This window comes from Fukomys damarensis, unplaced genomic scaffold (genome assembly GCF_012274545.1).
Source record: "Fukomys damarensis isolate Sample0158 unplaced genomic scaffold, DMR_v1.0_HiC HiC_scaffold_17, whole genome shotgun sequence".
In the NCBI taxonomy this organism is placed as follows: Eukaryota; Metazoa; Chordata; class Mammalia; order Rodentia; family Bathyergidae; genus Fukomys; species Fukomys damarensis.
In genome coordinates, this window is record NW_022900929.1 from 80,029,353 (window position 1) to 80,055,994 (window position 26,642).

Here is a 26,642-nt window from a genome sequence, read left to right on the forward strand (position 1 = left end):
TCTTCTGAAACTTTCTTAGGTGGTAAATCCTGTCGATTTAGGATTACCGAGGCCCTCTTAGATGAGACATCTGATTCTCCCTATGAACCCAATAAACAGTGGCAAACTCGGAGTGTCTTCGCCTCCTCTGAGGCACTGACACTGCCCCCAACCCTGCTCTGAAACTATGCAAGTCTTTTTCTTTAGCCCTCGCTGACCCCCTTCCTGGACAGTTGAAGGATTGACTGACCTCACTAGTGATCCTTCTGCCTGGTGCTAACCCCACTCAGCCATGGGCTCTGCTGGTGGGACTCTATCCTCTTGCTGGGCACGCACAGAAGACTTTCCCTGGGAATATGCGAAAGCTGCCATCACCTGCGATACCCCTGGCCCTCCTAGGCCCTGCAGGGCAGGCCCGTAACAAAATTGGAAGCATACTGTTCTTTGAAGTTTGCATGTCAGGGCCAGGGATTTGGCTCAGTGGTTCCGCTGCCTGCCTTTCAAGTAAGTGCAAGGTCCCGAGTTCAATCCCAGGTTCAAAAAAAAAAAAATCTTTAGGTGAGTTTGCATGTAAATATACTGGAGTATGAACGTGGTAGGGACAGTAACACAGAGGGCTGTTTTAAGTGATCACGGCTGGCCACACAGGCTGAAGCAGACTCACGCACAGGTGTACGCGTCAGGGGTCCCAGCTTTGGTAGCAGGTCTTAGAGCCCGCGGCGGATGGGGAACAAACACCCGCTGAGAGGGTGACTGGGAAGGATGTGATTCTCATTTGGAGATGGCTGCCACAAGAATGGTGGAAGTTGAGGTGGGCAGGGCAGGAGGTGGGAAGTGGTATTAGGAAAAAAGTATCAAGAGGTTTTGCCCTGGTGTCAGCAGTGGAGAGGAAGCCACAGACACCACCTCCACCAAAAGTCCTCAGGGGCAGTGGTGCCACTCACCTGAGGGAAGAGGACAGGAACAAAGGTGGAAGAAAAACCAGGAATTCCTTTACTACCTTGCTCTCCAACCAAACCTGCTGGAATAGGTCCATCCCCCCAAGTCCTCGCCTGACAGCAACACTTCCTCTCTCCCACCGGCCCTCTGGCAGCTGGGCTCCCAAAGCCACCTCCAAACCCTCCAGCCCCTCTGCTCAGCCCACTCACACTCCAGGTGGGAGAACTTGCTCCTCCAGGTTGCTACCTCTCTGGGAGCGCAATCTCTCCTGCCTTGCATCCAGCTATACAAACGCGTTTCATTTCTCAAGGTGGAAGTGAGCTATTTGGCTCATCGTCTTACAGTACCCAGAACAGCTGCCCCGGAGTTTTATATGTATATAAACAGGGCTCAAAGCTGCAAACATCTCACCTTCCCTGATTTCAGAGCCTTTGTTAAATGCAAAAGGTAAGGTTGCTAGGGTTTCATTAACACACATGTTAAACATTAAAATCTGACGTAACAGTTGAATTTTTTCTACTTATGGTGGCAAGTGAACTTCAGCAAACATACTAAAAACAGTATTACCATTAAATAAGACAAAACTACAACTTAAATCAATAGAAGTTAAATCAATTTATTTTTGGACATTTTACAAGTATAATTTTGGGAGGGCTGTATGACAATTTTCAGCATCAACTGCCCGCTCCACCAACACTGAACAGAAAAGGCATCTCCTCTTGGACCTTTGCATACAGGCCAAGTACCGCACTGCGCGAGGAGTGTGAGATGCAGGTGCAGCCTGGAGGCCGGGACACTGACGTTTAGGGTGCTCCTCTCAACAGCTGCGTAACCCACAAATAATACACACATACGTTCATGGCTACTAGGACCACAAGTATCTGCAGAATAAAACCGACAGGCCTACCTACTTCAGAGGCTAAAACTAACACACATGTTCAAATGGGCGTTTTTATCCGTACAACAACACTCACAAATCCTCTGGTCTGACTTTACGAAGTGCAGGGAACCGGACACAGGGACACAGGGGAGACCGGCAGTGCATGCTGTTAGAGTCAGGACAGTGACGCGTGTTGGTCGTTACTCAGAGCAGGATGATGCTTTAGAGAACTTACAACATCCGAAATCGTGCCTCATGGAAAGGGTGTCAAGAACGGGTGACTCATCCATCAGCCCCCCACACCAGCTAGTAAATGCCGACGGTGGGCTTCAAAGTGCACCAGGATGAGGGGGGTGAGGAGGACGGAGAAGAACGGACAAGAAAAGTGCAGGAAACGTCTGAGTGCTGGGACGTGCTGCGGTAACCACCCAGATGTTCTTACCACAGGTGACCTGCTCCTTACCACCAAACACTGAGCTTGGAACACAGCGTGAGGAGAGACTACATTAGACTGGATAAAACACCACTGTATTTGGGTCAAGTAAGAGTACAAGTCTGGTTTAGTAGAAAGCATCAGTAAATATTTAGAGGTATACTTTTGTTACATCAAGTAAAAAGAACCAAGTCTAACTGTAGATGTAATTAACAAGCAGAGGCCTTCACGGGCCTGTCTTGATCAATGCTTAAAACCTTTTTTTTTTTTAGGTCAGAAGCATAAGATTACTGAGCAACTTGCAGACCACAGACATATTCCTTCCAAGTCATCAGAGCAACACTATTCTAAACTGCCAAGGAAAGATGCAGTCATCAAGAATGAAAGGCTTCTCAAAACTGCACTGTCTAAAGTTGGACCCACTGGACACAGATTGCTAATTTTTCTGAGACTTTGACAGCCAGTTTTCACAAGTATTTATCTCCAACTTCAGTTTATTTTAACCTTAACTTATGGTAAATAGGATGATGATTAAAATGAGCCATTCTCAAAGCACAACTTTGAAATAACAGAAATGGACAGCTAAACTCATTTCATCAAAAATCTTCAAACACTGATCAAGGAGCTTGCAAAAAATATCAGTAATCTGAGCTACGAGGCAGAACAAAAAAATAGAAAACATTAAACTTCTGTATCCCAAGCACCAGTAATGGAGGCTAAGCGATCACACCCACAAATTCTCATCTATAGGGTTCTCTCAATGGAAAATCCTGAGATTTTAAGCACGTGACTACAGAAGGCAGGTTGGTTTAATGAGGAATTTATCTTTAATAAAAAGATAGTCAATACTTTACTTTTGGGCACTTACTCAGTATCTCACAGATCCTCAACAAGTTCTGAGGTAGGTTAAATATTGTATACTATGAAGCAAAACTCCAGCAGATGCCATGAACCGCAGGGATCCTCTCATGGCCAGGAATAACATGGTCTCTCTGCCCATCTTGTCTGAGGTTTGGACTTAATGGTGACAGTTTGCAAATGTTCATGTGAAAACCAAAGACTAAGTACAATAAATGTGACTTTGGGATATTTTAAAATTCTGAAATCAATTGTGTAGGTATACACATTGGGGAATAACCTACCTGTTCTCACTACAAATACATGTGTTTATGTCTCATTGATCCTTAGACTCAGAAAGGAGCACAGTACTGATTTCATTGCTTTCCTGCTTTGGGGGTGGGCAGGGATCGCAAGTGCAGGCGCTGCATCCCAGCAGTATGATCTGGGAGCACAGGAATGCTGTACACAGAGAAGCCCAGACCTAGATAGGATGCCTGGGTACGGAAGGGGTGAGGGGAGGTCTGTATGAGTTGGAGATGAAGATCCAACAGTAGCATCTCCGGCTCCCGACCCCCGTCCTGCCACAGCCTGGAAGCCTGGAAGAGGAGCTGCTCTCAGTGAGGCCCAGTAATGACCTACGGCTTGTGCTGATGAGATAAACCAAAAGAAAATCAAGGTGGTACTCACTGAAGTGGCATCTCAGACACCAGCATCTACATACTTTCACAGCAGTCTTGCCTTCCTGAGACTCGCCCTCATTGCCACAATTCTCCGAGCTTCTTGTAAGTCCTTAAAATCATTTACCAGAATTCATTTCATCCTGACAAAGACTCCTGGGCCAGTCTTCTCAACTATTTGTTTCATTATAAAGTTCCTTTTATTTAAACAATTGTCAAATATTAGTAATAGTACAGAATTGAGTGATCAGTTAACATCTGAGAAATTAGAAGGGAAACACCATTATCGTGTTATAAAACATAGCGTTTAGCACAGCAAATTTAGAGTAAGGGTACAGACACCGGAGCTTTCATGTCCACTGAACAGCCCAATACCATGAGTCAAAGAAGCAGAGAAGAGGGAAAAAGCCAGGGTGGGGAGGGGCGGGGGTCGAAGGCAGAGTGTGAAAGCCTTTTATGCTGTGTCTCCAGAGGAGGTATGGAAGTAAAAGTGCCTACATTTAAAAAGTTTATATAAATCATATGAATTGCAACTTTCAAAAAAGTGAAAAGGAAATGCTCTGCATAGGACAAAGATAAGCCTAAGCCACGTATCGGAGCTGCACAAGGGCACTCAACGTCACAAATGCGAGAAACAAGTGAAGCTTCCTTCTACGGCCCAAGACTGTAAACTGCTCTTGTCACACAAAAGCTGCGAAGACAGGAGTTTTGTGTAGGAACTTTTGTGCTTCAGGTTGGCACGGTGTGTACTCTCTAATATGTGAAACAAAAGCAGACTTTATGAAAGGTTGTGCAAACTACTGTATTTACAGAAATGGCACAAAAGTGAATCCCACGGGCGATGCACATGCCTACTTCACTGACATCTCCGAGGAGGGTGTTCTGATGCTGCAGAGCTGCAAAGGAGCGCAGCCCCCACGGCAGCTGGAAACACTGCGTCACGGAAGCTACACCAGAAGGGCCCATACTGCCCAAGCAGAATGCTACTGTGAAAGCTGAAACAGGTTTAAGGCCATTCAGGTTCATACGAATCCTTCAGAGTTCCCCTCTCTTCGTGTTTGATTATGTGGCCTTTCTTCTAACTTGTGGTCTTAAACTTTTGTTTTACAAAATCCAAAAGGAACTTAAAGAAGAAATCATATAAAAGAGTAATGTTAAAGAGGAGTGACACACAAAGCTATCGCTAAGATGAGGGAAGGGGTCAGAACAGGCTTGTGGAACTTGCTTGTTACCTGCTGGAACCAGCCCTGCTCTGGGGTGAGGTGACATAGACAGTTATTTTCAAGTAGATGGCGTGTGTTGCTCACATGTCCTTCTCACCAGCTCAGTGGTGAGCGAGTCGGAACCTCTACGCGTGTCTGTGCCCTTACCCTGGCAGCACTTACTACTGCTACCTGCAAAGCTGTCGGTCTCGAGCGATTTAGTGAACGAAAGGAAGTAGAAAGCGGGTAAGTCACAGTTAAGGAAGGAGGAATGAAGGGAATGAGAAGATCCATGCAGTTCGGCTCTTTTAAATCAGCCAGCCAGCTTGCTTGTGACAAGGGATGGTTTCCGCTGAGGAAGGTCCTGTGGAGTGGGAATGTGGTCACCAGTGACCTCGGCCTTATCCGGAGTCGCAGCAGGCAGCTGCTTGTTCTTCATCTTTGCCTTGGCCATGTTGTAATCCCCAGAATCAAAGTATTTTTGCTACAAAAACAAAAACAAAAACACCTGCTTAGTTTGAAAGCTTTCATATGCACTGGACTGAATTTAGCTATAGACATGACCGCACACAGCTGGTATCTCATGCATTTGAATAAACAAATTTGAAGAAGAGCACAATCAGTTAAAACAGCCGCATCTCTGTATGACTCCCAACATAAGCTAACAACTGAGGAGGCACGAAGAGCCCTTTTGAGACCTGAAAGATGGACATCATGCTCTCTTGGAGTAAGACGTTGTCACTCAGTAAAATACGAATCTTTCTGGTTACTGACAGAACCACCAGAGCGGATGTGTGATTCACTGTTTTGCATTAAGGACGTGCTAATCACCCCCAACTATTTTAGTTGATGTTACTTTATCATCTAGGATGAGCTTTTCTGCAAGAATTTAAATCATATTTATTCAAAGTAACGCAGTTCAAACAAAAATTAAGTGCAAACATAAACGCTACAGCCACGGAGGAAGTAAACCCACTACAAATTAATCTGCTTAAATGCACAGTTCTCATAAAAACACCGAGTAGGTACAACTGATAAGCATTTTAGTGGGAGGAAGGGAAACGTCACTAAAATATGAATTGTACAAGAACTCCAGACTGACCTTAACATAGGTGATCTAATGAGTTCTCAAGTAAAAAGTGGATGAGTTTGCCCGAGTGCCTGCTGCACTGAGCCGCTGTGTAAGAGCTAGAGAGAAAGATGAGCAGTGGTTACATAAAGGAACGGTTACATCACCACCTGAAGAATACAAGACTAACAAGAAAGGAAAGAAACCACTAAAAACAGAGCCACACTGGATCCAACTATGTGCCACTCCTTGGTTATACCAGGAGTTAAAGTCAGCATACTACAGGGACAGCTGGATACCTGCTTATTCATAATTCGCAAGATATGGAGCCAGCCTAGGTGCCCATCCACAGATGAATGGCTGAAGAAAATGTGGTACAGACACAAGGAAGCATTGTTCAGCTAGAGAAAAATGGAATTCGATCACATACAGGAATATGGATGGGACTGAGGATCCTCAGGCTAAGTGAAATAAACTGAACACAGACAATACTGCATGTTTGCCCTATCATGGGGAACCTGCAAAAGATGCTGTGAAAGTAGGAGGCAGGCTAGCATTAGACAAAGGGAAGGGAAGGGAAGGGAAGGGAGAGTCAGGGAGGGGAATGTGGGATGAAGAAGAGTTATTAGTTATGGAAAGGAGAGACCGCAGTGCTGAGATGGACTCACCACGATGACAAGATGTCCACTGTACTGTCACAAAACAGTACACCTTGTCAATTTTTAATTTTTAAACTGTATTAATATATACAGTATCAAGAAGTTATCTAGAATGGTGTTCATTTGTTTTTTCTCTGGGAGTGAGATGATGAAACTTTTTTAACAGATCGTTATTTGTACTGTTATAAAATGTCTCTAAGTGGAACAAATTATGTGTGTGAGGTGATGGGTGTTTGAGTAGCTTGATTGTAGCAATCACTTTACAACATGTACGTACCTCAAAACACGATGCTGTATGTGTTAAATATATGCTTGCTAACTGTACAATAAAAAGTGAGCTAAAATTTTAAAAAGAGAGAAAAGAATATAAGGTGCTGAGGTGCTTTGCATTGGGGACTGTACCCCTGTCCCAGCTTGGCAGAAGGCAACAGCACTAGGAGGAAATGACAGCTTGAAAGAGCCAGGACAAACAGCCAGGGAGCTGCTACTTCTCTGCCTGTTTTCTGATAAGCCAGATCTGGCCTACAGCCAAATAATCTAAAGTTAGAAAGCGCTTTCCATTAGTCACCCAGGGATCCAAGGAGCAGTCACAAGGAACCCGGGACCAGGCCCGTCCAGGCTTGCTCCAGCTTCCTTTCTGCCCAGCATTTTTAAACGAGCACAGAAAAAAACAAAAAACAAACAAAAAACCCAAAATAAACCCTAAGAACTCTGACACACTGTATACTACAGAGTTGCTGAGAGTTCAGCTGCCTCTAGAGCAGAAGAAAAGGGCCTGGCGACCTTTCTCATCAGAGCCCACAGAGAAACATAATGAAAGCATCGTGCAATTTTAGGCAGGTTCAGGTTTCCCCAGTGTAACCAATGCATCTTCTAAAGTCAACTATGTTATAGGAAGTAGAAGTTCATCAGAAGAGAATCTCATTTAATTGCAGATTAGGCTAGTCTATGGGAAGAAAGAAATTAAATTTACTGAGTGTGGCTAGAGATAAAACTAAAACCAGTGCTTGATAGTGCTAACCTAAAACAGGAACGCTACTGGAAAGGGCAGTGATTCCTCACAGACAGCAGCAAAGACTGACAGCACAAGGGTGTCAGGGAAAGCAGTCACACTTTCTTGTTTAAACAAAACAACAAAAGCCCCCAAAACCTAGGCATTTAAAGCATCACTTTGTTTTTTAAAAAAGATATGCTTTAAGTAGAGGTGAATTAACTATTTTCTCCCAATGGTGTCCACACACAGTCTAAGGGTGACCATTCATTGTCTTTAACAACGTCTAAAGTTTGTGAATTTTTTTCATGGGACCTCACAAACTCCACAAATACAGAAAAACACAGCCAGGCTGCTTCTGTGATCCCTCCCACACTGACAGTCTCCAGGGGCGCTGTGTGCTCAGTCTTGCCTGGCCCGCCCAATGATAACAGAACATAACTCCATCACCCCGCCGAGTACAGTAGCACCAAGGGACCTACGAGAATCCTCCTGGTCCTCAGCATGATAAAGACACTGCTGGAAGATGTTAACTTCCCCAGCTTGCTTAACCAAGCCCAGAGCCTTGTGCCTTGGACTTAAAAACAAACAAAACACCAAAGCTTCGTTTCCCTAGTACAGTATAGGCACAAAAACTACTGAGTGACACTCCAGCACAGTACAGACTCAGAGAGAGAGCTTCTCAGATTCTATGTAATTACCTGAGCCATCTGCCCTTCTCTTGTTATTCAGTGATTCACACCTAGAGCATCAACCCTGAGACACAATGCAGACAAGCATTGATGTGAAGACACAAGGTCAGAGTCGGAGCTGGAGGAAAACGACAGGGACCACGGCCCCTGCCCTGGCAGGAATCCTATCTGCCGCAGCCCTGGCGAAGATGGAAAAGTTCCTAACACTAACGGTGCTGGACAGGCCCACAAAGCAATTCACAAGTGAGGAAGATCACACACAACGCAGCTCACAACTAAAACGTGCCCGGGAGAAGGGTGTCTAACTGCACTTGGTCTTCGTCACACAGCAAGATGCCCTCAATGGGGCGGGCTCGGTGCTTGGTGCTTTCTCCACTTATCCCAGGTTACCATGAAGCAGTCATGGCTTTACGTGACAAAGGGTGCTCTGCTTGGTGGGCTTCTTACAACTATTAACCCCATCTCTGCTGTCCAGCAGTGAAACGCTTCTAACTATAGCCGAAGCTACAAGGCAAAAGCTTCAAACTTGAAGATATATTCGATTATATCCTTAGATTAATCCCTAAGGTTATTTGTTCAAGACATGTGAACATTTTTATGAATCTTGATCGATACCACTTTCCAAAGTAAGACTAATGATTCTGATGTTTACACAAAATAAAGAGCACCCCACCGGGAGACATGGTTTACACATTCTCTAGCTTAGGTGTATGGGTGCTGTGTTAGAATTTACATTTCACTGATTTCTGTCAAGGATAAACACTTCAAGATTTTTTTTTAATATTTAAAAGTTCCTTGTTTTTCAGTAATAATTTCCTCCCTGGATAGTTCATGGTACAAAGATTTTACATTTTTTATATTCAATGTGTTTCCTTAACTTAATATTCGAAGTTAGGAATGTTCTCCTTTCATTCAAGAGCATAAAATACCATTCTATCTTTTGACTCTCTTAAATATAATTTGTTAAAATAGTATTTGGAACTTAGGAACTAGGAAAACAATCCATATGACTATGACACCACACACCCCACAGACATGTTCTCTGTACGCAAACAGCAGATGCTTGCATGTTTAGCATTTACTTAAGGAAAAACCTGATTTGGCATCTCATTCTCCAAAATATAATTATTTCATCCTTGTCTGGTCTCTACCTGGTAATCCAAATGTGTTTAAACTGATGAAGGAACCCCCACTTCTCGCTTTTTTAATAGAATAAAGGAAAGGATTAGAAGAGAAAAGTAGCATCGTCACATTTCTACCTGGCCAAAAGGCAAGATTTTGAAAAATATTTTTTTTTCAGCAATTTATACTACTAAAATTATAATATATAAGTTGCATTGGAGTGAATTTATAGAACACATTAGCTAAAGGAGATAAACTTTTATATGTGATTACTTCATCCAAACAAACAAAGAAAACTATTTTCAGTCTTTGGATGTTGTAGTAATCACCTCTAAAACAGAAGAAGTTTAAAACGATAGGCAGCAGGCTAGACACCAACTTCTCAATAGCACCTGCTTTGGAGAAAAAAAGGATATAAGCCAAACACAGGGTAAGTTTCACCATATCTATATTTGTTTTCTTACAAAGAGAAAACTAAAGTGAGCATGACAAAATATCAACATATTAACCCTAGGTGCTGGGTACACAGTTATCATCTGCACTATGGTGCATGCTTGAAATAATCTGTAACTCAAAACATTAGTGCTCTAGATTCTTTCCATAGTATCTATGGTATGGTATGAACAGTGTAAAATATTAAAGAAAATGCCACAAACACACAAATGGTGAGTAGAGAGCTAAATACACAGACACCTCCCCATCTCTGCTGGCACAATGGGTCCTACAGAGGCTTACCCCTTTCTGCAAGCGTTTCCTTAAAAAATCGGAACCTCCAGGCTTCTGTCCCAGGTGAGGATACCTTGCTTTTAGTTTTGCTTCTTCAGCTTTCTCTGGACTGGTCACTTTATCTTCCATTTCCTGAAATAATATTAAAGAAATTACTTCTCTATTATATGCAGGTTTAAAACAATTCACCTTTTAATATCTGGATTCTGACTTGAGCTGTGAATGCTAGGTAACAGCCTCTGACTAAGAAACAGGCATAGCATAGCAGCCCTTAAGACGGCTCAGTCTTGTTTTTCAGATGTTCCATGTGAGAGCTCGATTATAGCTGTGATGCATGTGTAACACCCCACACACTGGATAAAAATACCAAGACAGCTCAGCTCTGAAGCCTTGCCTGCCATTACTTTCCAGTCATGTAGAATACATTTATAGTTAGTTACCTTCTATGGAACTCTTTAGCTCTTTGTCTATATTTAGAGAATTATCTGTTCAAACCTAAAAGATCTTTCTGGTTTTCTATTTACTGAAAATTATGTATAATCTTGAAGTTCTTTAGATTCTTTACTGCCGGTTAACAGCAGCCTATGATCATTTTTTCCTGAATTAATATCTGAAAAGAAGGCAAGCATATCCATCAAGCCTCACATATCTACCTGTTTTACTGCATGACTTCATCCACATTCAAGATGACAAAAGTGCCATCCTTAATGTATTAAATCTGCTTTCTGACAAAACTGCCAGGGTCTTAAGCCTATATATCTTTAACCAGAGTCTTGATTTAGTCGACATTTTGACAGAGACTATTTTTTCCAGGGAGGAAACATGAATGGAGAAGCACAATATTGTCTGTGACTCCTGGCAGGTGGTGCCCAGTGAGGCTTGCTGGCTAACAAGCAGGCTCCTTTCTGCATACCTGACTCTTCCCCGTGATTTATGAACTATCAAACACAGGAATGTTGGAGAGTTGGTGCCCTTACACTGGAATATAGTAGCGCAAGGAGGAGGAGGAGGAGGGAAGTGGGTCCTTGGGACCCAGGAAAGATGAGGCAAGAACTGAAGTTTACAGGGAGAGTGAAGAGACTGCAACAAAGAGGGAGGTACCAAGCAGCACTCTCTCCCAGAGCACAGACTTTCTGCAAGGGAACAGTGGGTGAAACTGCAGACACACAGCGACTACTGATGACCCCACAGGCCCCACAGGCCCCCACAGACAAATGCACCAGTGGAACAGAGCAGTGGATGAACCAGACTGCAGCAGCTGGTGAGTTATCTGGATTCAGACTTCACCCAGGACAGGGCTGATTGGCTAGTAGCCATCTTGGAGAGGGGCCAACTGAGCTGAGAACTCAGAACAGCTGCAAGCAGACTCCATCTTGTGGCTTCCAGTGCTTCATAGTGGGTGCTGAGTTTAAGTCAGCAGGAGGTCAGGAAGTGGAGTTCAAGCCAGCAAACGACAATATAGACTGCTGTAGGCTCAAAGAATCCAGTTCCAGCCTCACAGGCAGAAACCAGACTGAACTTCAGAGGAACTAAAGAAGCAGGCTAGCTGGTATGATGTACTATCCCACGTGAGGCAGCAGCTAGCTTGGTGGGATTAATCAGTTTGGCTCTGGATTCTGTTTGCCCACACTGCCTAACAACAGAGACACACCCCAAACTGAAAGTTTGGGATTTTAAATCTTTTCTCTTTTTCTGTTTTCCCTCCTTTCTAGTTCTTATTTGGTTTTGTCTTTTTCTCCATTGTTTGAACACGGCTTCTAGTTTTTTTGTTGTTGTTGGTCTGGTCTGGTCTGTTCTTGTTTTTATTTTTTTCTTTTCTCTTTCCCACCTGTCTGCTTCACCTGTTTCCTAAAGTCTGTCCTCCAGCTTTACTTCTGACCTCTTTCCCGTCTATTTGTTTTTTACCCCTTAACCCCTCTTAAATCTTCTCCCCTAAACTGGGCATGGTGGCGCATGCCTGTAATTGCAGCACTTGGGAGGCTGAGGCAGAAGGAGCACTCACTGTGAGTTTGAGACCAGCCTGGGCTACATAGTGAGTTCCAGGTTCAGTCTCAACTACATAGTGAGACCCTGTCTCAAAAAACAAAAAACAAAACAAAACAAAAAAAACAACAACATCAAAAAAACACTTCTAGCTGGGTGTGGTGGTGCACGCCTTTAATCCCAGCACTTGGGAGGCTGAGACAGGAGGATCGCTGTGAATTTCAGACCAGCCTGGGCTACATAGTGAGTTCCAGGTCATACTCAACAACAGTCTCAAAAAAAAAAAACCAAAACAAAAAAAAAACAAAAAACAAAAAACAAAAACAAACAACAAAAAAAAAACCAAAACCAAAACCATATCCAAACCAAACCAAACCAAATACTTCTCCCCTATGGGTAAAAAAGCCTTATTAGGGGCTACAATTTGTAATTTTTTGGGCTGTATTTGATTCTACTGTTATTGTTGATTGTACTACTTCAGCAAAGGTGACATAAATGTGCATAACTGATATACAAAGATTGAGATTGCCTAAAGGTCTAACAAAACAAACAAACAAACAAACAAACAAACAAAACCCTACAGGCCAGTGCCAAAAGATTGGCAGCTGGGCCAAATATGCAGAAACTTCTTATTCCCAATAAATTGAAGAGGCAGGATACTGCAACAGACTCAAAACCCAAAAGCTAGCCTCACCCGGAAGACACTTCTGAGAAGTAGTCATTTCCTAAGGGGTTGAAGACTGGCAATAAAGCTAGTCACTATAAGCAATTTACAACTTAGGGATGGAAAGAGAGAGAGAGAGAGAGAGAGAGAGAGAGGGAGAGAGAGAGAGAATGACATTTAAACAAAATGCAACTCTCAGCCTTTCAACTCACCAAAGGCAACCTGGGGGCAATGAAGTGGAACAATCTGAAAGCCACCCACCTGGACCTTCAGAAGTAACAGCATAAGTAACAAAGCAGAGGAACAAGGCTCTAGGAGAGAAAAAAAAATCAAAGCAGAAATAATTTCACAAGTAACCACAGAGGTGTTGACACAGATGAAAGACACAGATTTAAAGAAAAACAGAGGAGCTCAAAACGTGATAGGAACCATGAAAGCCCAGCATAGAAAAGAAATGGAATCCATAAAACAGATTCAAGCAGATATTCAGATTAAAAACTCCACTGAAAATATACACAGCAGAATTAGCCAACGTGAGGACAGAGTATCAGTTACAGAAGACAGGACTGAGGTTTGTGATCAGGAAAATAAATTTCTTAAAAATAGCAAGGGGCCATGAGAAATCGATCCATCTGGTAGATGATGCAAAGAAGAATAACATAAAATTGACTGGAGTCAATGTAAAAGCAGGAGATAGTGCAAATGATATAAAAAACCTGTTCTCAGAAATAAAGGCAGAAAACTTCCCAAACAGAGAAAAAGAATTTGACATACAGATAATTGCAGCATATAGGACTTCAATTAGCCATGACACACGCGCGCACACACACACACACACACACACACACACACACACACACACACAACTTCCCTAAGGCATGTAATAGTCAAGATCTTGGAAATTCAACCCAAGGACAGAATATTAAAAGTTGTTAGGGGGCTAGGGATGTAGCTCAGTGATGCCACACCTGCCTGGCAAGCACAAGGTCTTGAGTTCAATACCCTGTACTCCAGCCCCCCAGAGCTGTTAGAGAAAAGAAACAAATCCCTTATAAAGGAAAGCCCATCAGAATCACAGCAGCCTTCCCAACACAAACTCTCAAGCCAAGGAGAGCTGTGAGTGAAGTATTTCAAGGCCTCAAGGAAAACAGCCTCCAACCCAGATGAATGTACCCTGCAAAACTATCCTTCAAAATTGATGGAGAAATAAGATACTTCCATGACAAAGAACACCTGAAGAAATTCAAGACCACAAAACCAGCACTCCAAAGTGTTCTGAAGTATATTCTAGGAAGAGACAAAGATTACAACTCCATGAACCCCAACAGAGTGAATCCACCACGCAAGACAGGCTATTAGAAAGAAAAGGAAAGAAGAAAGCCAACAGCAGGAAAATAATATAACAGAGATAAGACAATACATGTCATTTATAACCATCAATGTTAATGGTCTCAATTCACCAATCAAAAGAAACAGACTCGCAGAATGGATCAAGAAGCAAGATCCAACAATATCTTGCATATAAGAAACACATTTAATTGAAAAATTCACAGGCTGGAAGTCAAGGGATAGAAAACAATATTTCATGTGACAGGAAGTGGAAAAAAGCAGGGGTAGCTATTCTATTTTCAGGCAATGTGGATTTCAAGCCAAGAATGATTAAGAGAGACAAAGAAGGTCACTACATCCTGGTAAAGGGAACAATCCAAGGGGAAGAGATAACAATCCTAGATATATATGCACCAAATAACAGCATATCCAGCTATATAAAACAAATACTAACAGACATGAAAAATCATATAAGCACTAATACAATTGTAATGGGGGACCTCAATACCCCACAGTTACATATAGACAGATTAGACAAAAAAAAAATCAACAATGAAATATTAGAATTGAATCAAACTTCTGAACAAATGGACTTAGATGTCTACAAAGCGTTCCACCCCTTAACATCAATACACATTCTTCTCAGCTACACATGGGACTTTTTCTAAAATAGACTCTATACTAGCTCATAGAACATACTTAAACAAATGCAGTGGAACTAAAATAATCCCATGCATATTATTAGACCATAGTGCAATGAAATTTGAAATCACCTGCAAAAAAAAACCAAAAAACAAAAAAAACCCTCAAGAATTTCATGAACATATGGAAATTAAATAACACCCTCCTAACCAACGAATGGGTTAACAGATATTAAAAAAGAAATCAGATAATTTCTATAATTAAAAGATAATGACATACAAAATACCAGAACTTATGGGACACAATGAAAGCAGTCCTAACAAAGGAAATTTATAGCAGTGAATTCCCATACCTGGAAAAGAGTGGGCTCAAATAAACAACCTAATGTTGAACCTCAGGCTTCTAGAAAAAGAAGAGCCAGTCAAGCGCAAAGCTCGTATTAGGAATTATAAATGTCAGAGCAGAAATTAATGCAATGGAGACTAAGAAAACAATATAAAGAATCAGTAAGACTCAAATCCATGCAATTAGGAACGAAAAGGGTAAGATCACAAGAGACCCTGCAAAGATGATCACTAATACCTACTTCAAGAACCTGTATTCTAATAAGTTGGAAAATACAGAATGGACAGATTCCTACATACATATGAATTTCCAAAACTGATTCAAGAAAATATAGAAATTCTAAATAAACCAGTATCAGCCAATTAAACTGAATGCAATTAAAAAAACTACCAACAAAGAAAAACCCTGGGCGTGGTGGATTCACTGCTGAATTCTACAAGAAATTCAGAGAAGACCTAATGCCACTACTCCTCAAACTCTTTAATGAAATTGAAAGGGAAGCAATACTCCCAAATTCATTCCTGGAAGCAAGCATTACACTTATTTCTAAATCAAAGAAGGGTCCAACCCCCCCAAAAGAACTACAGGTCAATCTCGCTAATGAACATACACACAAAAATCCTCAATAAGATGCTGGCATACAGAATGCAGCAAATCATCAAGAAGATTACACACCATGACCAAGTTGGAGTCATCCCAGGAATGTAAGGGTGTTCAACAAATGCAAATCAATAAATATAATACACTACAATAACAGAGCAAAAGACAAAAAGAATACTGTCCTCTCAATAGATGCAAAATAAGCATTTGACAAAGCCCAGCAGCACTCATTCATGATTTTTAAGTAGTCCTACAGAAAACTGGTATTATCAATCTGATAAAAGCCATCTATGACAAACCAACAGCCAACATCATATTAAATAGATAAAAACTGAAAGCTTTCACTCTAAAATCAGAACAAGACAAGGATTTCCACTGTTACTACTTAATCAATATAGATCTGGAAACATTAGCCAGAGTAATGAGATAAAAGAAAAAAATAAAAGGAAGAAGTTAAATTATCATTATTTGTGGACTACATGATACTCTACATAGAAGACCCCAAAAACTCCACCAAAAGACTTTTAAATTTGATAACAAATTCAGTGGCATAGCTGCATACAAAGTATACACTCAAATCAATAGCCTTTCTTTTTTTTTTTCCTCGAGGGAGGGAAGGTTTATTTAGCTGTTTGTGGAGGTTTCAATACATAATTAGCTGGCCCCAAGGCAGGGTGGTGTGGAAAACAGGGACTGCAAAGGAGAAACAGTTATGGCACACACATGATAGCAAAAGCAACAAGGGAACTTTAACAGCAACTTCCTGCCCCTTTTATCCAGACTACTGGGGATTAGGGTGGGGCCAAACCCGTGTACTCTAGTGAACCACATGCCTTTAATCTCAGTATCACATGCTGATGATTTACCTGCTCCTGAAAAAGCTTTGTGACTGCATGAAGCTTCAAGGGGATATCTAGACACAAACCTTAACACTATGCCTGGTTTTTTCTAGGTTCTTGTTGCATGGAGTACTGTTTTCTACCCTTTGACTTTCAGTCTATGAATTTTTTAACTAAATGTGGTGGGGTTTTTTGTCCTGGGGATCACTCAATAGCCTTTCTGTACACAAATAACAGATTCACAGAAAGAGAAATAATCCCTTTCACAATAGCATCCAAAACAATTAAACACCCAGGAATCAATTTAACAAAGGAAGTAAAAGACCTCTACACTGAAAACTACAGTACTCTGAAAAAGGAGATTGAAGAGGATATCAGAAAATAGAAAGAGGGCCAGGGATTAAGCTTAGTGGTTCCAGCTCATGCCTTGCAAACACAAGGATCCGGGTTCGATCTCCGGTAAAAAACAAACAAACAAACAAACAAACAAAAAAGACATCCCCCTTGTTCTTGGAAAGAACCAATATAGTGAAAGTGGCCATCCTTCCAAAATATTATACAGATTCAATGTAAACCCAATCAAAATCTCAACAGCATATATCAGAATTAAAAAAAACAATCCTGGGCCAGGGATTTAGCTTAGTGGTACCACACCTACCTTACAAGCACAAGGTACTGAGTCGACACCCAGTACGGAGTGGGCGGGGGGGGGTCCTAAAATTCATTTAGAACCAGAAGAGACCTAGAATAGCAAAGACAATTCTGGGCAACAAAGGCAAAGGAGGGGTATCACAACCCCTGACTTGAAATTATACTGCAAAGCTACAGTGATAAAAACAGCATGGTACTGATAAAACAATAGACCTGAGGATCAATGGTACAGACTAGAGGACGTAGAAATAACTCTAGACATACTCCGCCATCTAATCTTTGACAAAGGAGCCAAATACAGTGGACGAAAGATAGCCTCTTTAATACATGGTGCTGGAAAAACTGGCTTTCCACATGCTTAAGATTGAAACTAGACCTGTATCTTTCACCATGCATTAACCTAAAATTGAAATGGATCAAAGATCTAAATATTAAAACAAACACTAAATCTGCTGGTAGAGACAATAGGTAGAATGCTTGAGGATGTAAGAGCAGTTAAAGACTTCATGAACAAAACCTAGACTGCACAGGAAATAGTACTAAAGAATCAACAACTGGGACCTCATTTTATAAAAAATCTTTAGCACAGCAAAAGAAACCAACAGAGTGAAGAGACAACCCACAAAGTGTGAGAGATATTTCACCAGCTATTCAGATAAAGGACTATCATCTAGAATATATTAAGGAAAAAAAAATCAGATCCCCCCAAATTTAAAGACCCAATGCAAAAATGGGAATCTGAAATGAAAAGACACTTTCTCAGATGAAGAATGAGATAATGAATAAACATATGAAAAAGATGTTCAACATCACCAGTCATTTGTGAAATGCAAATTAAAACAACACTGAGATTCCATTTCACTCCAGAAAGAGCAGCTGCTAACAAGAAATCAACCAATCACAATTGCTGGAAGACTGTGGAGAAAAAGGAACCCTTCTCCAGTCTGGTGGGAGTGTAGACTGGGTGCAACCACTTTGGAGGGTCCTCAAAAAACTAAAACTAGAGGTTCCATTTGACCCAGCTATTCCTCTCCTTGATATCTTCCCGAAAGAATGAAAAGCATCCTACCACAGTGATATATGCTCACCCATGTTTACAGCAGCACAGTTTGTAATAGCTAAATCTTGGAAACAGCCCAAATGCCAATCAACTGATGAGTGCATAAAGAAGATGTGATTTTTTACGCAATTTTTTGTTTGTTTGTTCCAGAGATTGAACTCTGGACCTTGTGCTTGCCAGGTAGGTGGCGACACCACTGAGCTAAATCCCCAGTGAAGATGCTTTTTTTTAATACAATGGAGTACTACTCTGCCACAAAGAAGGATGAGCTTCAGACATTTATAGCTAAATGGATGGACCTTGAGACCAAACTCTTAAGTGAAATGAGACATGTTTAAATACTGCATTGATTCTCTGATGTGAGAGACTAGATGTGGAAATAAAGACTAAAATGTATAATGGATGTTGGGAAAGTGTTCAAATTGGAAGGGGAACAGAGAGGAGGGAGGGAGAAAGGAAGGAAGGACAAGAAAAAAGCGAAAATAGAAGGAAAAATGGAAAAAAAAGCTTTACGTACATGGGGAGGGGAGGGGGCTAAGAGGGGGAGTGGGATAAAATTTTTTAAAGTTTAGGGGAAAAAAAAGCAGGAATGTTAAATCCTCAAATGTCAAACCAACTGCTCTTAGAAAATCATTTATCTAGGAACTGATAAAATAACTTCACAGAATTTTTGCAAATTTTTCTCAAAATTATATCCACATTTAGTACCAATTCACTTTATGTATTACTGAACCTTTCTTCGTTTTGCACAGCTCCCTTGTGTATTGTCTCAAAGGATTTTGAGAGAAAAGGAGAGCTGAGCTGGGGATTTAGCTCACTGGCTCTGCCGCCTGCCTTGCAAGCACAGGTCCTGAGTTCAATCCTCCGTACCAAAAAAAAGGAGCAGCTGTCAAACAGTTTCCCATTGGCCTCTCTGCACCCTATACCTGCCCTTTCTACCCAGCTGTCCGGCTTCCCATTTCACACTGCGGTTTCCTGCCTCTCTGTGTGTTCTTCCCTGCGGTCAGGACTCCCACTCACAGGACGCTCCCAACATAGAACGACCAATCGGCCAGACAGTGACTCCAGACGAAGAGGACCGCCAGTCTTTCCGTGTAATGTTAAGGTCTGCACCAGGGGGTTAGTCTATGACATGCGTGCCATAGCCGGCTGTTACTGAAAGCTCTGAAAGGCTCCCCATCCCGGGTCTAGACTTAAACTGTTTCTCAAAGTCTCACGGGGAGTATACCTTGGCAGGGCATGTTCTTTCCCCTGCCCCGCCCAGGGGGGCCACACAGTGAGCACCTGTCCTTGTCACGCCCTTCTACCATGCCTTTCCTGCCTTGGAGCCAGCTGACTATGGATGGAACCCAAGGAAACTGGGAGCCCAAATAAACCTCTCCTCTTTTAAGGTGTGAGTGCTGGGTATTTATCATGGCAACAAGAAAATGACTAATATAAAGGGTGTGCCCCAAAGAGTCACATGAGGTCTGTGACATAGCCTCTGTTCCTACTTTTGTCTTGTCTTTGGCATCATGAGCGCACCCTAAGAGCCTCAGCACACCAACCGCTGCCTCGTCACTGCAGTCAAGGAGGCCACCCCTCCGCTGACACTCGTTCCCCTGTGGGAGTCTGTGGTGTGGCTGTCAACCTCAGGTGACTGTTTAGTTTTAGAACCCAGCCACCTCCATGTAAGGTCAACTATGAGCTGAAGACACAATGGACATTTAAGGCGGCAGGTCAGGGTAAGAAGGTGGCCAGGGTGTGGCACAGCTGCTGTGTGCAACTCTTTGGGACCACAGGGTCCCCAGTGCTGATTTCCTAGTCAATGTGTCCCTTACACTCAAGTGTTAACCATCAAAACACAGCAGCACAGACAGCTGAAAAGGCTACTTAGAACCGACTCCAGTGGGCACAGCGGTGACCTCAGTTCCAGCTACTCAGGAGGCTGAGGCCAGGAGCACTGGAGTCTAAGAGCTGGAGCCCAGTGTGCTCTACACAGCGAGATCTGAGCTCCCCGAGAGCAGCTTCCCAACTGGGGTCCATGTTCCCAAGGGGGGTAACACCACCCAAGGGCCAGGGTGATACCCCGCCCACGCCTCTGAAGATGATGGACAGTCTTGGCCAGTGGCTTTCAATGATACCAAGCAGCCCGCTGTGCCTAGGTCACCTCCTCTCTGAAACGAGCAATGCGGTTGCTGCTCCTCTCCACACCAATAAAATTTGGAAAAAGAGCAACTGATCTCTGTGGTCACAATCAAAAGTGGAAGACTGGACACAGTATGGTGTGATTGCACATTTCTGGGCATCAAAAATAATTCCTAAACATTTACTTCAGCTACCACGCAAACAAATCCTGAAATAAGTTTGAGACACAGTAGGAAACAGCAAAGAAATCAGTATGTACTGTGCCCACTGGCGAACAAGTCAACAACCTCACGCCAACATCCTTGTGAATGCGGTTCTGCAGGGGTGCTCGTGGGGACCCTTCCGTTCACCTGGCACCATTTCCCTGAGTGGGGCAGGAAACACCACCCAGCTGAGAGGTTTCTCAGAGAGGAAACTGTGTGGCCCATTGGGCAATTTAAAGACGCTCCTTCAAAACAAAAGACAAAGAGGGCCTGACAGACTGCAGGAGAGCAGAGAGGGGTGAGGTGGGAGAGATGAAGTGCTGGATGCCTGTGCCAGTAACAGAAGCAAAGAAGATCTGAATACTCATGCCTAGTAAACCAGGGGCAGGTTACACTACAGAACCACAGGGGTAACTGCCAGGTCTACCACCATGAAGCTCAATGCACCTTTAATTATTAATACAAGAAAAGGTAAAACAAAGAGTGACGATGCTCGGTGTTAATTTTGCATCCAGCAACTGGGGAAGGCATTACTCTGCCACGCCCCAGTGAGCCATGTGGCTCAATTCCAGGCTGTAAAGTTGTCCCAACCACAGTCACCCTGTGCCAGCAACTCACTAGGTTAAAGCCAGCAACAGAGACAAACAGAAATCTCTAACGACTGGAAAGCACACACAATTAATTGTTAAAAACAAATCATGAGAATTAGAAATACTTAGAACTTCCAGATAATACAAATTATCAAAACTTCTAGGATACATAAGTGTCCCTCAAGGGCTCATACTAAAGAAAATATAGCCAGGCATGGTGGAGCATGCCTGTAATTCCAGCATTCTAGGAGGCTGAGGCAAGAGGATGGAAAATTTGAGCTCAGCTTGAACAATTTAGTGACTTAGTGAGACCCTGCCTCAAAAATAAAAAACAAGAAAAGGGATGCGGACACTGGACTTAATCCCTAGCATGCAAAACAAAAACCAAACACAACAGAAAAACCTAGCAACTCAAACATCAATGACTTGTACATCTGATCTGAGAGGTACCATGTGAGGCTGAGTTCAGTCCCTGGCAGGCAAACTGCCCTACGCCTCCCCAAGAGAGAACAAAAACACTGTATAGCATCACAGCGTTTTTAGGGTTCAAGTGCTCTGTGACCTTGTATCATTTAGAAGTTTACAATATTCATTTTACATTTGTCTAGTTAACACATAGGTTAAGACTTTAAGTGGTGGCCAGGCACTTAGCTCAGTGGTTCCGCTGCCTGCCTCGTAAGTGCAAGGATCAGAGTTCGATCCCCGGTACCAAAAACAAAAAACAAATCAATCAAACAAAAAACCTTTAAGAAGAACTAAACAGAAAGGTTTGCGTATCATATCAGCTCAGCCAGAACACAAGGAGACAAAGAAGGAACTCAAACAAAATGCAGAAAAAATTAGTGAAATAGAAAACAAAGCTATTTGTTTCCTGAAGGGAGAAAGAACAAATCTAAGAAATTATTTTTTAAAAGTCACATCTGGATTGTCAAGCATGGTAGTGCACAGCTGTTAATTCCAACATTCAGGAGGGTCCCCAAGAGTTTGAGGACAGACTGGACTACACAGTTGAGACCTTCTCTCAAAAAAAAAAAAAAAAAAAAAAAAAAAAAATCAAGTCTTGGGGTTGTTTTTTTTTGGGTATGGGGGATTGAACTCGGGCCCTTGTGCTTAGTGAGGCAAGCGGCAGAACCACTGAGCTAAATCCCCTGCCCCTCAAATCTGGTTTTGAAATTTTACTCTCCAAGCAAACTGTGCTACACACTGGTACATTTTATTTTTATTATTATTTTTGGGGTGGGGGGTTGAGACAGGGTCTCACTATGTAGTTGAGACTGACCTGGAACTCACTATGCAGCCCAGGCTGGTCTCGAACTCACAGCGATCCTCCTGCCTCAGCCTCAGGAGTGCTGGGATTACAGGAGTGAGCTACCAAGCCCGGCTCTGCTACATTTCAGAAATAGGTTGGGCGGCAGTGGTTTACTTAGTCAAGTGGTTTCTAAACCAGTACCTCTGGTCGGGTGGTGTGGAGAAGCACTATCAGAACTCTGAACTGTGAGCTCTGGGACAAAAGTCCAGGGAAACAAAACCTGGAAACTTAAGAACATCAGTGTAAATAAGGTACAGCTTTAAAATGCACGCATTTCCCAGAACTTCCTCTGTCTACTATGTACCTAGCACAGGGCCCAACATTCATCGGTGTTCATTTACACACGTGTGTTTTTGTGAATTAGGCTAGCGGGTGCCGGTTATAAGCTCGTACATACAGAAGGCCTCCTGGCACTGCCCTTCCCAGCAGGCATCAGCAGCGGCAGCCGGTGCATGCTTGGAGGAAGGGCTCGAGGCCTCCAGGTGCCCTACTGCCTGCCCCATCACAGTCCATGGGGCAGCCCTGCTGACTTCCCGGCTCCCTCCGGCCGCCCAGAACACAGCCCAGCCAGCACGCTCCTCTCACGAAAGCTCAGTCATGTCTTCCTGGGACCAAGGGGGTCATCAAAACTACCCCAGAGCCGGGCGTGGTGGCGCACACCTGTAATCCCAGCACTCGGGAGGCTGAGGCAGGAGGATAGCTGTGAGTTCGAGACCAGCCTGGGCTACATAGTGAGTTCCAGGTCAGTCTCAACTGTACAGTGAGACCCTGTCCAACAACAACAACAACAACAAAAAACCAAAAAAACCTGCCCCAGAAACTGCCCATATGAACTGCAAGTTTTCCAAATCTGGAAACAAAGAGAGACTCCTATTCACCATTACCACTCAGGTATAACGGAGTCACACACTGCTCACAATGAGCGTGTGTGAAGAGATTTGTGTCGGTAAGGCAGGCACATCACCATCCATCCACCCTCCCTTCTCCCCTATCACTTTTACTAGAAAATGTAATATGCCCAGTTACAAACCACATTCCCCAGACTCCCCTGCAGCCAGTTAAGACCAAGTAACCCAGTTCTGGCTAAAATGGAAGTGTCTCTCCTACAAGGGAGCAAACACATCTCTTGGCCTCTTCAACCTTTTCAGTGGCTGGATGAGAATAAGATGTCTGGAGCTCAGGCAGCCACAATGGACCAGGAGGCTGATGTGCTGGGAACAGAGCAGCAGCAACACAGAAGGAGCCTGGTCCCTGGCCCCTGGGGCCAACCTCCCAGCCTGGGCGCCTTCAGGATGCTTCAGCACAAGAGTAACTCCTATCTCATTTAAACTACTATTTGTATTTTCCTGTCCCATTTAACCAAAAATCCCAACTGGATGACACCATCTGCTTTATCCAGGACCCTGTGTTAGGGGTTGCAGGGAAGGCACAGATTTGACACACAAGGGCTTGGCAATAAGGTTCTGTCTAGGGATGAAAGAAGCACCAAGAAAAGTCTGGCTTGGAAACTGCGTGGGTACAGGGAGGAGGAGCTTGGGAGACCATTGGGGAGATGGAGAAAGGCACCAGAGTGCCAGCTGAGAAGGCGGGACCCAGCCTGTGACCAACACCCAGCAGGCAAACCTGCCCCAGACCTCAACACACTCCAGGACTTGCCTGAGGTCACCAGCTAAGTGGTTCAGTGCTGACCTACGTCTCCTGACACTAGGCCAACACTGCCTCTGGAGAGGCAGCGGAAGGAGCAGGATTAAGTTTTGTACTAAAGCATGGTTGTAAGGCACAGGACGTACTTCAGGTAACAGCAGTTCTCTTCCTCTTCCACCAGGTGCAGAAGCCCTTTAATTGATAGAAATATTTTAACTGACAGTTCTGTTACCCTTTCCAAGACATCTAACTTAGTCTCTAATATTATACCTCTAGAAAGCCTGCTATTGAAATCCTTAAGAAAATTACAAACTGCAATATCACACACATGCACTAACACAACTGCGTGCACACGCACATGCACGCGCACCCTTTGGTTTTCCCAACTGTGCCTAAGGTGAGGCTCTCATACCACATGGCCAGGCCACACCTTTCTTTCCTCACTGCCGTTCATCCAGAAGCCCACTTGGAAAAGGCTCCATCAAAAGGCTCCTGGCACTGCAGGCCTCTGCCAGTGCTCTGGGGGTGGACACAGCGCCCAGGGACCCTGAGCCTCGGCTGCCCTTAGGGAGCAAAAGTGACCCCTGTCAGCCTGCAGTTCCGTCACCTCTTCCCACCCCAGAGCCAGTGCACTGGCCACTCTGAGCTTAGGGTCACAGTCCATAGCTGCAGACCCACCAGGTCGCTTCAGAAACTTTTCAGTGCTGTTTCCACCAGCAGTCATGGAGAATAGCATACCTGGGGGCTCTGTAATGCCTTCTGTCTCTAAGGGGCGACCCAGGATTGCAGGTTGGAGGCTCCATGGACAGAGGCTCAGAGAGGCTCTAACTGTCCAGGCCAGAGAGAGAAGAATGGAGCTGGGTTAAAAGGAAACTATCTGTGGGCCAGGGATTTAGCTCAGTGGTTCTGCTGCCTACCTGCAAGTTCAAGGACCTGAGTTCCATGCCCAATAACGATTATTACAACAACAAGACAGAAACAGCAACAACAAAAGGAAACTACCTGTGACTCTAGGGAGTTAAGTGACCTCAGAGCTCATCCTTAAAAAGGAAACCGAGTCACCACATGGCCAGGGGAGACAACTGCTCACTCTCCCAAAGGCTGGCCCTTCAGCAGTTGCTCCCATCCACTCCGCCCCCTGGGGACTCAGTTTAGTAAAATACCAGCCAAACGAAACAGCCTTGTCTGTATTGTACTTTTAGAGTGGTATAAAAGTTAAGGGATGGGAGCTTATACAAGTTGTTTTGTGTGCATATTTAATTAGTATTCCAACAAAACCCAGGGGTCTGCCTGACTTCTCACTTAACCCAGGTGCACACACTACCCAGGCACCGAGACAGCCACCTGGCTCCAGCTCCTACCTCAATTCCCCTGAGGTAACAGGCTAACCCACTGTAAGCCTCAGAAGTATTTTTAGCTGAGTACTTTGGCTCTGATTGAACACTCAATTAGGTAGGTACACAATCACCCAGTTTTCAGGTCATCTAACTGTTCTTCCAAACAGAAGAAACAGGTGACCTGGCCCACAGGGCACAGACATGACTGTGCACATTTCCTCCGGTGGGGGTGGCGTCCAGGCCACCAGCCCCGGACAGCTGCGGCCAATCTTCAACTCAAAGAAAGGAAGGACCTTATATTCCCAAGACACTCGGTAATTACAATAGCAGCTGAAACTGAGGACCCAGCAAAAATGTTTAATACAAACAATCGTCAAGAATGAAACATTCAAGCTGTCCTCAGTAGTAATTAGGCTGTTCCAATGAAAGCATTTACACTCTGGAAATGGACACTTCATTCTCTGACAACATACTGACAAATCTTAAAGATTTAAGAAAGTTTCTTAGCACACTATTGTGTAGCCTTGATTTCAGCGTTTAAGACAAGATGCTACAGCCATGGTTTATTTTCTTTTTTTGGTACCGGGGATTGAACTCGGGTCCTTGCACTTGCTAGGCAGGCAGCGGAACCACTGAGCAAAATCCCCAGCCCCGTGGGTTTATTTTCTGAGTGCCTAAATCTGTAGCAATAATGAACAATGCAATGCATATTTTACAATGAATAGAAGATTTACAATTACTGTTAAGGTTACAACTTTTGAGATATATGGCATCGAAAGCGCATCTAGCTTTGTGCAACATGTTGAAAAGGTCCAACAATTTTCACCCGAATATCCCTGGCCTATTACCTATGCTCTGCTGTTCCGGCAGCTACTTAGCGAGTCATACAGCAGCACCATCCGACTCAGGAAAAGTCAGCACATATGGAACGCGACTAGGACGCCGGGCCACCACTTCCCGATGAGGGCCCAAGTCCGAACGTCGGACTGATGCTTGCGGCGTTTGTGCTCGTGGGTAAGAGGAGCGTCGGGCCGTCCTGGCTGTCCGATGACGAGACGCCGCGGCCTGCCCCGTCTCTGGCCGGCCGGGTCCCAGGAGGGCAGGCAGGGC

General features: G+C 43.6%; 1 protein-coding gene across 1 annotated transcript; it reads right to left on the reverse strand.

Annotated features, from left to right (window-relative positions):
* Nucleotides 1-2,276: 2,276 nt before the first annotated feature.
* On the reverse strand, nucleotides 2,277-26,468 carry Arpp19 (cAMP regulated phosphoprotein 19). Its single transcript, XM_010609067.3, has 3 exons — nucleotides 26,381-26,468; nucleotides 10,219-10,341; nucleotides 2,277-5,434 (listed from the first exon to the last, which is right to left on the reverse strand). Exons 2-3 carry the CDS (start codon nucleotides 10,336-10,338, stop codon nucleotides 5,264-5,266), a joined length of 291 nt encoding a protein of 96 aa, XP_010607369.1. The 5' UTR covers nucleotides 10,339-10,341; nucleotides 26,381-26,468; the 3' UTR covers nucleotides 2,277-5,263.
* Nucleotides 26,469-26,642: the final 174 nt, after the last annotated feature.

Coding starts and splice junctions, on each gene's coding strand:
- Arpp19 (XM_010609067.3), bottom strand. CDS start 10,338: ATGGAAGATAAAGTGACCAGTCCAGAGAAAGCTGAAGAAGCAAAACTA. Junction 5,435..10,218: donor GGAAACGCTTGCAGAAAGGG/GTAAGCCTCTGT, acceptor TTGTTTTTGTAG/CAAAAATACTTTGATTCTGG.